The 12,687-nt window shown below is 59.0% G+C and overlaps 1 protein-coding gene across 2 annotated transcripts; it reads left to right on the forward strand.

The window, feature by feature from the left end:
- On the forward strand, window positions 1–9,092 carry LOC100721976 (membrane primary amine oxidase). Of its 2 annotated transcripts, none has more exons than XM_063251620.1 (4): window positions 1–5,294; window positions 6,534–6,819; window positions 7,056–7,185; window positions 7,887–9,092. In XM_063251620.1, exons 1-4 carry the CDS (start codon window positions 3,695–3,697, stop codon window positions 7,932–7,934), a joined length of 2,064 nt encoding a protein of 687 aa, XP_063107690.1. In that variant the 5' UTR covers window positions 1–3,694; the 3' UTR covers window positions 7,935–9,092. The 2 variants fall into 2 exon arrangements, with proteins under 2 accessions (XP_063107690.1, XP_003467052.1); XM_003467004.5 differs by having other exon boundaries at window positions 21–5,294; window positions 7,742–9,092.
- Window positions 9,093–12,687: the final 3,595 nt, after the last annotated feature.

Below are 12,687 nucleotides of genomic sequence, written 5' to 3' on the forward strand. Positions count from 1 at the left end.
CTAGCTGGCCTCAGTCTGCCAGGAGCTGGGGTCTGGTCAGAGGCGCCAGGCTCCTGCCCGCCCCGTGTCCAGCCCTGTAGCCTTGCTATGGCGCCACTGGCTGGGATGTGATGGTGCCTGTGTCTTAACACCTCAGCCTCTGGGCATGGAGCAGCCTGGGGAGTGAGCTGGCCCTGTGCGAGGCTCCATATGTTGGTGAATAGAGCAGATGTGGTGGTGGGCTGGAGCATGGGTGCTGTGGCTAGGGGTGCTGGTGGTGAGCCCCCTGGTGCCACGTCCCTGGGATGCTGAGATGGGCTGCTGGCCAGGGTTGGATGGAGGGTATTGCCCAAGGGAGCTCAAGCACAGGATTTGCTACTCCTGGCTGACTCCCTGGAGACAGAGCCCATTAGATCACAGAAATCTGCCAGGGCTGGGGATACAGCTCAGCGGCACAGGTGCCTGCTGACAAGTGTAAGGTCCTGAGTTCAATTCCTGCTACAAAAAAGAAATCCGTCAAGACCTGGCCTGACAACCATGGAAACTGAGGCAGCCAGGGAGAGGTGCCAGAAGTGAATTTGGAGTGGGGGTTAGCACCATGAAGGGAAGTGAGCTTCTCAGAAACACCAGCACCCTGAGAGCCTGTGGCCTGTAGCAGCTTGGGGGCAGGGAGAAACAGGGATGCTGACCAGGCCACATATGCTGGGTTCCCGCACACCGGACTGTGGCCAATTCCCAGCTGGAAGCCTCAGCATCGCTGGCACCAGAGAGCCCCTAGGGGAGTTGCCCAGGGTCATAGTTCTCGAGGGTGCCAGCCGCAGAGGTGCTGGCTTGGGTGAGCACCTCCCTGTGGGGCCTTGCGTGGGTCACCGTTAGGGGATGAGCCTTCCTGCCCTTTGGGGAGACGATGACTTGCACTGCTCAGGACACCGCAGCCTGTGGTACAGTAGATTCCAGGGGCTCCCCGACTTCGGAGGGGCAGAAGTCAGCTCACCATCCTGGAGCCCAGAACTGCCTGCTGCCCAGCAGGGGGAGAGGGCCACATCTCAGAGCGGGACAGACACATGCACAGTGGCTGGGAGCTGGGTCTGCCCGGCCGGCTTCTCTGAGCCGAATGGTCTTCATGATCTAGGGACAGTGCGGTGCCCGGCAGCGGAGGGTGTTTCTCCATTGGTTGAGCACGGTCACAGCTTGGCGTTCATTAGGTCTTGGGATCACAGGAGCATGAAACCTGGGGGTCCTGGGCCTGGGGCCCACTGCTGGGGTAACTTTCTGTGACTGTAGCAGGGCCGTGCACTGGGATATTTCTCCAGGCCCTCAGCTGTATGTAGCAAGGAGCTCTGGGAGGCTGTATGCCAGACAGGGTCTCACTCCTTACTTCAGGCTGGCTTTGAACTCACAGGGATCCTCCTGCTTCAGCCTCCCAAGTGCTGGGATGACAGGTGTGCAGCACCACACCTGGCTGAAATTTGGATTTAAGTAGCCACATGGGACTTGTCCTACTGGATGTGGCCAGTTAGAGGCTGGACTAGTACTGGCCCAGCCCTTCTGGCTCTTAGCACTGGATGTGGACAGTGATGCTGTGGTCACTGGCTGCCACGGACACTGCAGGGGAGATGAGGGGCCTCTAGTGGCATGGAGCCCCTCTCCCTCCCCTGCCCCGCCTGCACCACTGGGTGGTGGTGGAAGATGTGGTGTTTAAGTGAGTGGAGGCCCCTGGAGTGCAGGGCTGGCTGCAGTGCCTACAGCTGACTGGCAGGTCCTGGCAGGGAGGACCTGGCAGCGTTTTCCCTGGGGAACCCCTTCCCTGCTACCAAGGCCTGGGGTCACCAGCATGGGCACTGCATCCAGACCTGCAGCCCCCCAGGCCTACGCCTGACCCTCAGCCAGGGGTGGGTGAGCCACAGGCCTGCGGGGACAGGGAGGAGCGGCTGTCCCACGCCTGGAAACCCGACTTGGCACCCATAGCTGGCCATGTCCCCCAAACTGGCCCACAACCCAGTAGTCCGCGTGGCAGCAGATTTCACAGAGCCCGGTCTAGAGGACGGCTGGGCCTAAGGGTCCTTGACCTTTTCAGTTCTACTTTTGTACAACTCTGGCCAGATACCAGCTTGTGGGGACCCAGGGGAGAGAGGAGGCACCGAGGAGCATCACAGCTGCCACCAGAATGACTTCTGGATGCCCAAGTGGCCTTTGTCACATGGAGAGCCTCTCGGGAGGGTTTGGTAGTGCAAAGGGCACAGGGCGCTTCTGTGCCCGCCGACCTGGCCATAGTCTGGAGGCCTCAAATTCGGGGCCAAGGGTTCGTCCCTTGGCAGGTGACCAGCCTGGACACTGCCATTGGGGTCCCGTGCTTGTGGTGTGGACAGGCCTGGCAGAGGCTGGGCGGTATGGCCCAGAGGCCCAGTCTTGCCTCCCCAGCGCCCAGCTCACCCTCCTTCTGCAGGGTTTGGTGACCCAGGGGACCCCATCTCCTTCACTCCGGAGCATGGTGGCCGTGGGGGGGGGGATTCCTTGCCCTGTGGCATCCTGGTAAAGACCCTCCCCTCGGCTGCATCCCTGCCAGCCTCTGCTGTGATGGGTGGGGATAGGGCAGCCTGCAGCCTGCGACCCCCACCTGGCAGCCTGTGCCCTGACCTGCCCCTTTCTCTCACCAAGGCTTTTAGGCCTGCAGTGGGTATGACAGGCCATTGTGGGTAGAGGACACATGTACCTTCCCCTCTGTAACCCTGTGAATCTGTCACATCTGCTCTCCAGACTCCTGAGGAAACAGAGCCCCCACACGGGGTCCCACATGTCTCTTTGGTAAGAATTATTACTTTCTGCTCAGTTTTTGTTTGTTTGTTTTGAGACAAGGTCTCTCTGTGTAGCCCAGGCTGGCCTTGAACTCAGGGTGTCCTCCTGCCTCAGCCTCCACCACTCCCAGCTCTGCTCAATTTTTTTTTTTTTTGTACCAGAAATTGAACTCATGACCTTGTGCTTCCCAGGCAGGTGCTGCTGAGCTAAATGCCCGGCCCTGCTCAGTTCTGTTTGAGACAGATTTATCAAAATGTTTGTGAAATATACATGCAAAAATACTAGCAATCTTTCCCTTCAGAATTAGCTGGTGGTCGTGGGCCTTCTGAGGGAATGGGTGTTCTGTGAAAGTGATGATAAGAAGTCTTCCAAGAATTTCCCTTGAGCTGTTTCTGTTCGACTTTTTAAGTGTCTTCAGTACCCCTGGGAATGTGCAGGAACTGGGCCAAAAAGATCAGCAATGGAGGAGAGGCTGGGCTGGGACCAGGCCAAGGAATGCCTCTGGCTCAGGCAGCAGAAGGGGCTGGAAGTGGGTGCCTCCCAGTGACAGAAGAGGATGTCTGGCCACTGGGAAAGTGGGATGGGAACAGCAGGCTGGAGACCCAGGGTGTGTAGGGGTACCCAGCTGCTCCTGGGGGTAGAGGCTCCCAGACCGGCTGCACCCTTTCCCCCAGCTCCAACCCTGACCCAGAAGGCAGAGTCTGACTTGGGCTGAGGACCAGGCCACGTAGGGTCTGCGGAAACTGGCAGTGGCCCAGACCCGCCTCCGCCCCACCCCACTTCCTTCCAGCCTGCAGCAGCCGCCTGCAGGCTGAGGGCCTCAGCCCAAATCCCAGCACCACCCCAAGCAGCCCAGTTCTATCAGTACAGCTGAGAACATAGTGCCAGGCTGGGGGAGCCCAGCTGTCCTCGAGGGACCATGAACCAGAAGACCACCCTGGTGCTGCTGGCACTGGCCGTCATCACCATCTTCGTTTTGGTTTGTGTCCTGCTGGCCGGCAGGAGTGGAGATGGGGGCCAACCCAGCAAGCCACCCTCATGCCCGTTGGCCCCACACCCTGCCCAAGCCCACACTCACCCTGACCCTGGCCAGCTTTTTGCAGACCTGAGCCCAGAGGAGCTGGAGGCCGTGATGGGCTTCCTGACCCCAAGGCTGGGCCCAGGCCTAGTGGATGCAGCCCAGGCGCAGCCCTCGGACACCTGCATCTACTCAGTGGAGCTGCAGCTGCCCCCCAAGGCCGCAGCCTTGGCCTACCTGGAGGGACGGAGTCCTCCTCCCACCCGCGAGGCGCTGGCCATCGTGTTCTTCGGGGCTCAAACCCAGCCCAACGTGAGCGAGCTGCTGGTAGGGCCGCTGCCCCGGCCGTCCTACCTGCGGGATGTCACCGTGCAGCGCTATGGCGGCCCCCTGCCCTACCACCGGCGCCCTGTGCTGACCAGAGAGTACCAGGACATCGACCACATGATCTTCAAGCAAGAGCTGCCCAAGGTCGCAGGGCTTCTCCACTACTGCTGCTCCTATACACCCCAGGGAGGCCGCCTGGTGACAGTGACCACGGCGCCCCGTGGCCTGCAGTCAGGAGACCGGGCCACCTGGTTTGGTCTCTACTACAACATCTCAGGCACTGGCATCTTCCTGCACCCCGTGGGGCTGGAGCTTCTGGTAGACCATGGGGCTCTGGACCCAGCCCGCTGGACTGTCCAGAAGGTATTCTTCCAGGGCCACTACTACGACAGCCTGGCCCAGCTGGAGGACAAATTTGTGGCTGGCCAGGTGAAGCCGGTGCAGGTCCCTGACAAAGGCACAGGTGGGGCCTGGTCCCTGAAGTCGCCGGTGCCCCCGGGCCCGGCTCCCCCTCTGCAGTTCCACCCTGAGGGCCCCCGCTTCAGCGTTCAGGGCAGTTGTGTGACTTCCTCTCTGTGGACTTTCTCCCTTGGCCTAGGAACCTTCAGTGGCCCGAGGGTCTTTGACATTCGCTTCCAGGGTGAGAGGATAGCCTATGAAGTCAGTGTCCAGGAAGCCCTGGCTGTCTATGGGGGAAATTCCCCAGGAGCAGTGCTGACCCACTACTTGGACGGCAGCTTTGGCATTGGCAGATTCTCCACACCCCTGACCCGCGGAGTGGACTGCCCCTACTTGGCTACCTACATGGACTGGCACTTCCTGGTGGAGTCGCAGGGTCCAAGGACTGTCCGTGATGCCCTTTGTGTGTTTGAACAGAACCAGGGCCTGCCCCTGCGGCGACATCACTCTGATCTGTACTCCCATTATTATGGGGGTGTCGTGGACACGGTTCTGGTGTTCCGGTCCCTGGCCACCTTGCTCAACTATGACTATGTGTGGGACATGATCTTCCACCCCAATGGGGCCATCGAGGTCAAGGTCCACGCCACGGGCTACATCAGCTCCTCCTTCCTCTTTGGGGATGCCCGGTTGTATGGGAACCGAGTTGGGGAGCACACGTTGGGCACGGTCCACACCCACAGCGTCCACTTCAAGGTGGACCTGGACGTGACAGGTGAGATGTTCTGGGTGATTGAGGCTCCTGCCAGAATGGCTGAAGAGCTGTCCCTACTGCTTTGTGTCATGTGGTTTCTCCAGGAAAGAGACTTGGGGGTCCCTGCTTCCCTGGGGTGCTTGGGCGTGAGCTGCCCTGGCGCTGATTTCCCTCTCGCTCAGCATCGGGTACACAGTCTATTGGCCTCCCTCCTTCCACAGTCCCGGCTGTGGCTGAGCTCTGGCAGGGGCAGGACCAGAGTCACAGGGTGGCCCATGCCTCTTCTGTTGCCTCTTCCGTCCTGTGCTCTCTGCACCTGGCTGTGTCTGTCGGTGCTGTGTAGTGGAGTCCTGAGGGCTTCTGCTCCGGCTGGGGCCAGCTCGGGATGACCCAGCTGGCGTGTGTTTCCTGCAAGTGGAACCTTCACCTCCTGATTTGCCACCTGTCCGTTGAGTGGGGGGTGGCATAGCCCCCATGCAGAGTTTAGGGAAGTCCTCGGAGTGGGCGTCAGGGTAGAGGCTGGATGCCTTGATGTCTGGGGTCTCATCTTTGTCTTTTCGCTTTCCTCCTCTGCGTTCTCAGTGCCAGATCTTTTTTCCATCCTGCTTCTGAAATCGCTTTGCACTCTTTCGGGTCCCACTGCTGCCCTCTCTGTGAGCTGCACTGCCTGTTCTGAGATGCAGGGTCCATGCTGCGCTGGGAGCTGGTGCCAGCCTGCTGTGCACCAGCTAGATGTTCCCCAGGGGCAGGATGAGCTGCAGGGTGCTCTTCCCAAGGAGACCAGTGCTGCCTGCCCTGAAAATCTTGCTTGTGCTTGCCACAGCTGTACCCCGCCCTCACGTTGGTGGCACACAGTCCGAGACCGTCTTGGCCTTGGCCTTGCCTAAGGCACCCATCCAGCCCATCTTGTGATCCCCTTTAGGGCCAGGCCAAAGAGTGGCTCTGGAGGACACTGTCCCTGTACCTGTGTCCAGGCTTCCCAGCACTCACTGCAGGCATGGTGGCATTTGGCCTGTATGCGTCCCTGCGGGAGAGGGAGGGAAGCACGTGTGCCTTGAGCTCTGTCTCCATCAGTGAATGCAGGATTCCTGGGAGCTAAGGAACATTGCAAGGGTACATGAGGAAATCCTGGAAGAAGCCTTTCTATTTGGGGAGATCCTGGGCAGAAGGTGGGGAGCACCCGATGCATCGTCCTGCTGCAGGGTGGGTGCAGTCCAGAGGGCCCTGGCCACTGCCTGATGAGCTCATCACACCCCACAGGACCTGAGAACTGGGCCTGGGCCGAGGACCTGGCCTTTGTCCCTGAGACCCTGCCCTGGCGCCCTGAGCAGCAGATCCAGAGACTGCAGGTGACCCGAAAGCTGCTGGAGACGGAGGAGCAGGCCGCCTTCCCTCTGGGCAGGGCCACCCCGCGCTACCTTTACCTGACCAGCAACCACAGCAACAAGTGGGGGCACTTGCGGGGCTACCGGGTGCAGCCTCTGGGTTCCCCAGGGAAGCTGCTGCCCGAGAACAGCTCCATGGCAGGCGCCTTCAGCTGGGGGCGGTGAGTAGTGGGTTGGGGGCCTTGGGAAGAAAGAAGCCCCAGGTATTCAAGGCAGCAGAGCAGCCAGGGTGGGCAGAAGTGGAGGGGAGCTGTGTGCTGGGCAGGGACCAGAAGGGACAGGGACAGGACCTCTGGCGTCATCTCAGGGACTCTACAGCCTGAGCTGTGTAGGAAGGTGAGCATTTGCATCATAATCCCGTTGCAGAGGACAGCTTCAGTGACTGCTGTCCCTGCAGGTACCAGTTCGCTGTGACCCGGCGGAAGGAGGCGGAGCCCAAGAGCTCCAGCATCTTTAATCAGAATGACCCCTGGACGCCCACTGTGAATTTCGCTGATTTCATCAACAAGGAAACCATCCAGGGGGAGGTGAGTGGACCCTGAGCGGGATGGGCAGGGGCCAGCTCAGGCCTCACTGTCCCTGGGAGGGTGCCTAAACTTCTCCGGCCTTTGGGTGGAGCCAATTCCTGCCTCTGCAAGTCAGTGGAGCCCCCAAATGTCATGAGTGTCGGGATTTCGCTGACACACAGAGCCCAGTCAGGGCCCCTAGATTTGAGGGGTGGAAGCTTCCAGGGAAGCGCATGGACCCAGAACCCCAGCTTCCCCCACTGCTGCTGGGACCAGGGAACAGTGGCTTTTTCTGCGTCAGCCTGCTTCGGCTGCCAGAGCCCTGATGGCTCCCCATGCTGGTGATAGTCTGGAAATTCTCAGGATGGTAGCCTGGGGGTATCACCCTCAGGGGTGTGTCCCCAAGGCAGGGTAGGAAGTGTCCCGGAGACAGGTGCAGGTGCCACTCCCCATCTCCAATGGATCCTTTGATTCGGCTTCTTGGCCAGAGGAAAAACTTTAGACTCAAGATCCGTGGGAGGGGAGCCTGACCTTGGCAAAGCTGGTCTACACGGTCGCCTTTCCTGTCCCCTGCCAGGATCTGGTGGCCTGGGTGACGGCTGGATTTCTGCACATCCCACACTCAGAGGACGTCCCCAACACGGTGACAGTGGGCAATGGCGTGGGCTTCTTCTTGCGGCCTTATAACTTCTTTGATGAGGACCCTTCCTTCCGCTCCACAGACTCCGTGTACTTCCAAGGGGAGCAGGATGCCAGCGTCTGTGAGCTGAACCCCCAGGCCTGCCTGCCCCAGGTCGCTGCCTGCAGCCCCTACGTCCCCCCCTACTCTCACGGGGGCTTCTTGCACCACTAGTGGCGGGTGAGGGATGGGCCAACCTGGCTCCCCGAGTCCTTCCTCAGCCCTGCTGGCCCCTGCACAACCCTCCTCCCACTGTCTCTGCGCTTGTCTCCCTCTGGGGGCTTTTGAACTTCGGGTGCCTGTATGAGGGGCACAGGTCCCGCCAGGGAAGAAGGGGTTGCCCGGCCAGAGCACAGAAGTGGTCAAGCTGCTCCCAGATGAGTCCCTTTCTTATGCTTTATGGCTTTCCCAAAGCATTACAGGCTGCCCCGAGGGCTGCACAGTGGGGTGACCCCTCTCCCCCTCCCCCACGGTAGCCCCAGGGCAGACTCCTGGTCCTGCACACCCTCAGGTGGCCGCATGGACCCTGTGCCCTCACCCCCTCCTCCACTCCTTGCCCTGGATGAGCTCCCTCCCTCCCGGCCCTGAGGGGGTCCAGCCCTCAGTTCACAACCCCAACCTCTTCCGTCCTGAGCCTGTAGAAGTCCCAAAGATGCCAGGACTGCCTCCTGGACAAGGGTGACCCACAGTGGACTCTCATGCCTAGACCTTGTCCTGCTGGGGCCACAAGCCCTCTAGCCCTCAAGAAGGGAGCTTACAGTGAGAGGGCAGCTCAGAGTAGCATAGCAGGTGATGAGTGACACTGGTCATTTAGTGCCAGGCCTGCAGGTGACCAGAGTGGAACCAGTGGGGAGTGGGAGCTGGTCAGGAACTGTGGTGGGTACCTGGGGCCAGAAGCAGAAAGTTCTGGAGACTACGCCCCCTGGGCAGGGCTGACCAGTCACCTTCAGGCATGCTGATGAGCCAGGGCTTCGGGTGGGTGGGGCCTGGCTGTGTGCCAGGGAGGGGACTGAAGAGGCTACGCCCCCTGCATGCTGAGATGCCACCATGCCACTGAAGGCTTCTTCTCTGCCACTCTGTACCTGGGCGTCATCTGCCAGTGTGAGGGAGACATGCAGGGTGTGGGAGCATGTACCCTGCGCACGTTAAGTTTAAGAGGAGCCTGCATACCCCGCCTCTGTAGTTAGGCTGAGCCCTCTGCATGCCCCGCCTGCCTTGCCGAGTGGAATAAATCATGTCTGGGCCCAAACAGGCCGGAGCTGCTTTTTCCTACTTCTTGGGACAGGTGGGCAAAGGTGGAACGAAGTGGGTTAGGGGAGGGGCCGGGTTCCCAAGTTCCTCACAGCCAGAGGTGGCTTTGGCCTCCAGGGCCTCTATTTCTTTCTTTCTTTCTTTCTTTCTTTCTTTCTTTCTTTCTTTCTTTCTTTCTTTCTTTCAGGGAAGTTGAGGTGCAACTGAGACCACTGGGGCGGCCAAGGCTGGAGCAGCTGGCGAGGGCTTTTTTGCAGACCGGGTGCTGTCAGGCCAGGGTAAAAAGACCGTTGGTCCTGAGTGAAGGGTGTGGGTGTTTTACAGGGAGTTTTGTAGGGTGGGGCATTGCTGAGGGTGTCTCTGAGTCAGGGGTCTAGGGTTGGGTGACAGGGTTGGGCACAGGGCTGCTGGCAGGCACAGGATCTCCTGTGGTTTCCGTGGAACCAGCTCTCTGCAGGTGGAGCTGTGTGGGCAGCCACTGGCTTCCTGTGGGACTTAGCACTCCCCAGTGTAAACAATGGAGCCACTTGGGGAGTTTTTCTCTCTTCATTGGGCATTGGGCGAGCCCAGAGCTGACACTTTCTTTCTACCCTCCCACCCTTCCTCCCTCCCTCCCTTCCTTCCTCCCTTCCTTCCTTCCTCCCTTCCTTCCTTCCTTCCTTCCTTCCTTCCTTCCTTCCTTCCTTCCTTCCTTTCTTCCTTATTATTTTGAGACAAGGTCTCACTATGTAGCCAGGCTGCTTGGAACTTGTCACAGTCTTTCTGCCTCAGCCTCCCGAGTTCTCAGGTCACAGGTGTGCACCACCAGGCCAGCTCCTCGGCCTTTCTTCTTGCATGTCTCAGAGGCTCGCTTGGCCGCATTCTTCCTGCTCCAGTACTAGAGGCCAGAGCAGGTGGAAGGCCACCTGCCCAGAATGGTTCCAGGTGCTGCTTGGCTTCTGACTGGAGGAGACTGGGTTCATACCCCATGGAGGTCTCTGCTGTCTTCTGTCTGTCCTGTCCCAACCCACATCCACCCCTAGATCAATGGTACAGCAGCTTGGGAGGGGTCTGTGAGTTGGAGAGAAATAGGCCCCCCAAAACAGAAGATTTGGAGCAGGCTTACTCCCCTCTCCTTTTAGATTATTTTTGAGACAGGATCACACTCTGTAGTGCAGATTGGCCTTGAATTCACTATGCAGCCGTTGGCCTTGAACTCACAGTGAGCCTCCTGCCTCAGCTTCCCATGTGCTGGGGTCACAAATATGTACCACCCCACCTGGCTTCCACTGTTTATTTTTAGTCTATATTTTTTCCACTGCTGAGATTGAACTCAGGGCCTTTGTACTGAATTACATTCTCAGCCCTTTCTAACTTTGAAACAAGGCCTCACTAAAGAGCTAAATTGCCTAGGCTGGGGTTGAACTCGTGGTCCTCCTGCCTCAGCCTCCCAGAATGCTGGGGTTACAGAGATGCTCTGGTAGGTCTGGCTAGAGAACAGAACCGGAAGGAGGTGAACAGGAGATTCTGAGAGGACACAGAGGGGAAAGGGTGTCCAGCTAGCCATACCTCCTGACTGAAGAATCCGACACCCCTTGATGTGCGCAGCCATGGTCTCCGTTCTTGGCTCCTCCTCTGGGCCGGTGCCCCATGGTCAGTGCTGGCCAGAAGAGCAGCACAGCAAGGCGCCTGCCACCCCTTGATCTCTGTCTGGCCAGCACTCCAGACGCTGTGTGCAGGGCGGTCCTGTCTGAGAGTGGAGCCCCTCACCCTAGGAGGGAGGCAGGATGAACATCGAGAGCATTGGAACCTCAGCCATGAAGGGGGTGGGAGGCAGCGGGGGTGGGGGGATATGCAGATGCCTTGCAGGCCACAGATTTCAGCCGGCCTTGGCCTTGGCCTTGGGCTGTAAGCATCTAGGCATGAACAGCAGCTAGGGGGCAGCATGGCTGGATGAAGAGATGGGGGCTGCCCTGAGCGGTGCTTAGCTCTTAGGGTGGGGCCTTGTCCTGGGAAGGAGGAGCTGGACAAGGTGGGGGCAAGGCTTGGGTGACAGGCTCCCTCAGGCCTCGGACATGGGAACCCGGGGAGGGACATGGCCTGTGACCCCTCCCTCTCCTCTGGGAGCCCCAAGGAAGGGCTCTGGCTCCAGGTGCCAGGAAGGAGTGCTGCAGGCCTGCAGGAGGAGGGTCTGGCATTTGCGCCCTGGGGAAGCCAGGGTAGAACCAAGGGTTAAATGGCAGGCGAGCAATAGGGACTGCAGCGCCTGCCTGGCAAGCCCAAGGCCTTGAGTTTGATCCCTGGACTCCCTCTAAAATACAAATTAAATGGTGGGGGAGGAGTTTGCTGCCTTGAGGAATTTGGGGGGAAAGAATGTGCGGGTGGGTGTGGCTTTGTTTCTCTGTTTCTCCTGTGCCTGCTGCTATGGACCTCTCCTGTTGGCTGTGACATGCTTGTCTCTTTTTTGTCACAGAGGAAAAAAATAGTAGAGGAGGTGGGAGCTGTTTCTTGTGGCTTCTCCGTTTGGGACTGGTGGGCGGTGTGGGTGCCTCAGTTGGGAGAGTTCCTGGGGGCAGGATGGGGCTCAAGGTTAATAAGGACCCAGACCTGGGGAGTGACCAGAGTAGCCACGCAGGTGGCTGAAGATGCCGAGATGCAGAGCTAGTGATCTCAGCTGAAGAGGTGCTGGGCCAGGTCAGGGGTGCTATAGAGGTGAAGGGGAGTGTCGGGGGTGTGGCCATGGGGTGTGGAGAAAGGGACAGGAAGGAGTAGGAGGATCATTTGACCCGATGGGAGAAGTCACAAGGTGTCCCTAAGGAGGATGTCCTTTATTGACACAAGAAGTGACACAGCAGTGGGCCTCTGAGGGGTGACCTGACAAAGACTGAGGCAAGGCCGCAGGAGAAGCGGCAGGTCAGTGGGCCTCTGGGTCAGCCTGGGGAAGTCGGGGAGACCACAGACTCAGGCAGGTTATCAGCAGGATGCAGCTTTCCCTGGGTTCAGTGTCCCCCTGGGAGTGTCTTGTAGATGGATACCATCAGAGTACTGTCCACTTAGGCTACAGGGCCCGTGTGTTTAAACATTTAATTTGTTTGTCAGGCTATTTATTATCATTGTCTCTTTGAGACAGGGTCTCCCTATGCAGCTCAGGCTGCCCTGAACTCACTGTTTAGCCCAGGCTGGCCTCGAATTTGCAGAGATCCTCCTGTCTCAGTGTCCCAGAGTGCTGGGATGACAGGTGTGGCCAACTCAGGCTGTTTTGTAAGCCTGGGTGTCAGGAGAGGGCCAGAGGTTGCAGTGTGTTATCTTTCTTTCCAGACTCATCACAGGTACTGGGAGAGAGTCTCTGAGGGGCTGGCCTCTGAGGTGAGGTTTGCCCCAAGCAGAGGGTATGACCATATAAAAATTTGAATGGACCGCATCTTGTAGGTTTCTGAGGGGAGTGGCTGGGATGCCAGCAGAGCTATCAGGAGTAGGAAACCTGCTTCTTGGAGCTGGCATGCGCTTAACTAGGTGAGCCTCCAGGGGTCATCATCTCCCTTTACCTTGTGGATGAAGGAGTCAGTGGGGGCGGGCAGGCTTTGGGGTTCTGGGGAAACAGGGTAGGGGGAAGG

Source organism: Cavia porcellus, unplaced genomic scaffold (assembly GCF_034190915.1).
Source record: "Cavia porcellus strain 051 isolate PalLab524CR breed Dunkin Hartley unplaced genomic scaffold, mCavPor4.1 scaffold_6, whole genome shotgun sequence".
NCBI lineage: Eukaryota > Metazoa > Chordata > Mammalia > Rodentia > Caviidae > Cavia > Cavia porcellus.

Excerpts from the sequence above, each read along its gene's own strand:
- LOC100721976 (XM_003467004.5), top strand. The coding sequence starts at position 3,695 with ATGAACCAGAAGACCACCCTGGTGCTGCTGGCACTGGCCGTCATCACC. Across the intron at positions 5,295-6,533 it reads GGTGGACCTGGACGTGACAG|GACCTGAGAACTGGGCCTGG; the intron begins GTGAGATGTTCT and ends CACACCCCACAG. Across the intron at positions 6,820-7,055 it reads GGCGCCTTCAGCTGGGGGCG|GTACCAGTTCGCTGTGACCC; the intron begins GTGAGTAGTGGG and ends CTGTCCCTGCAG.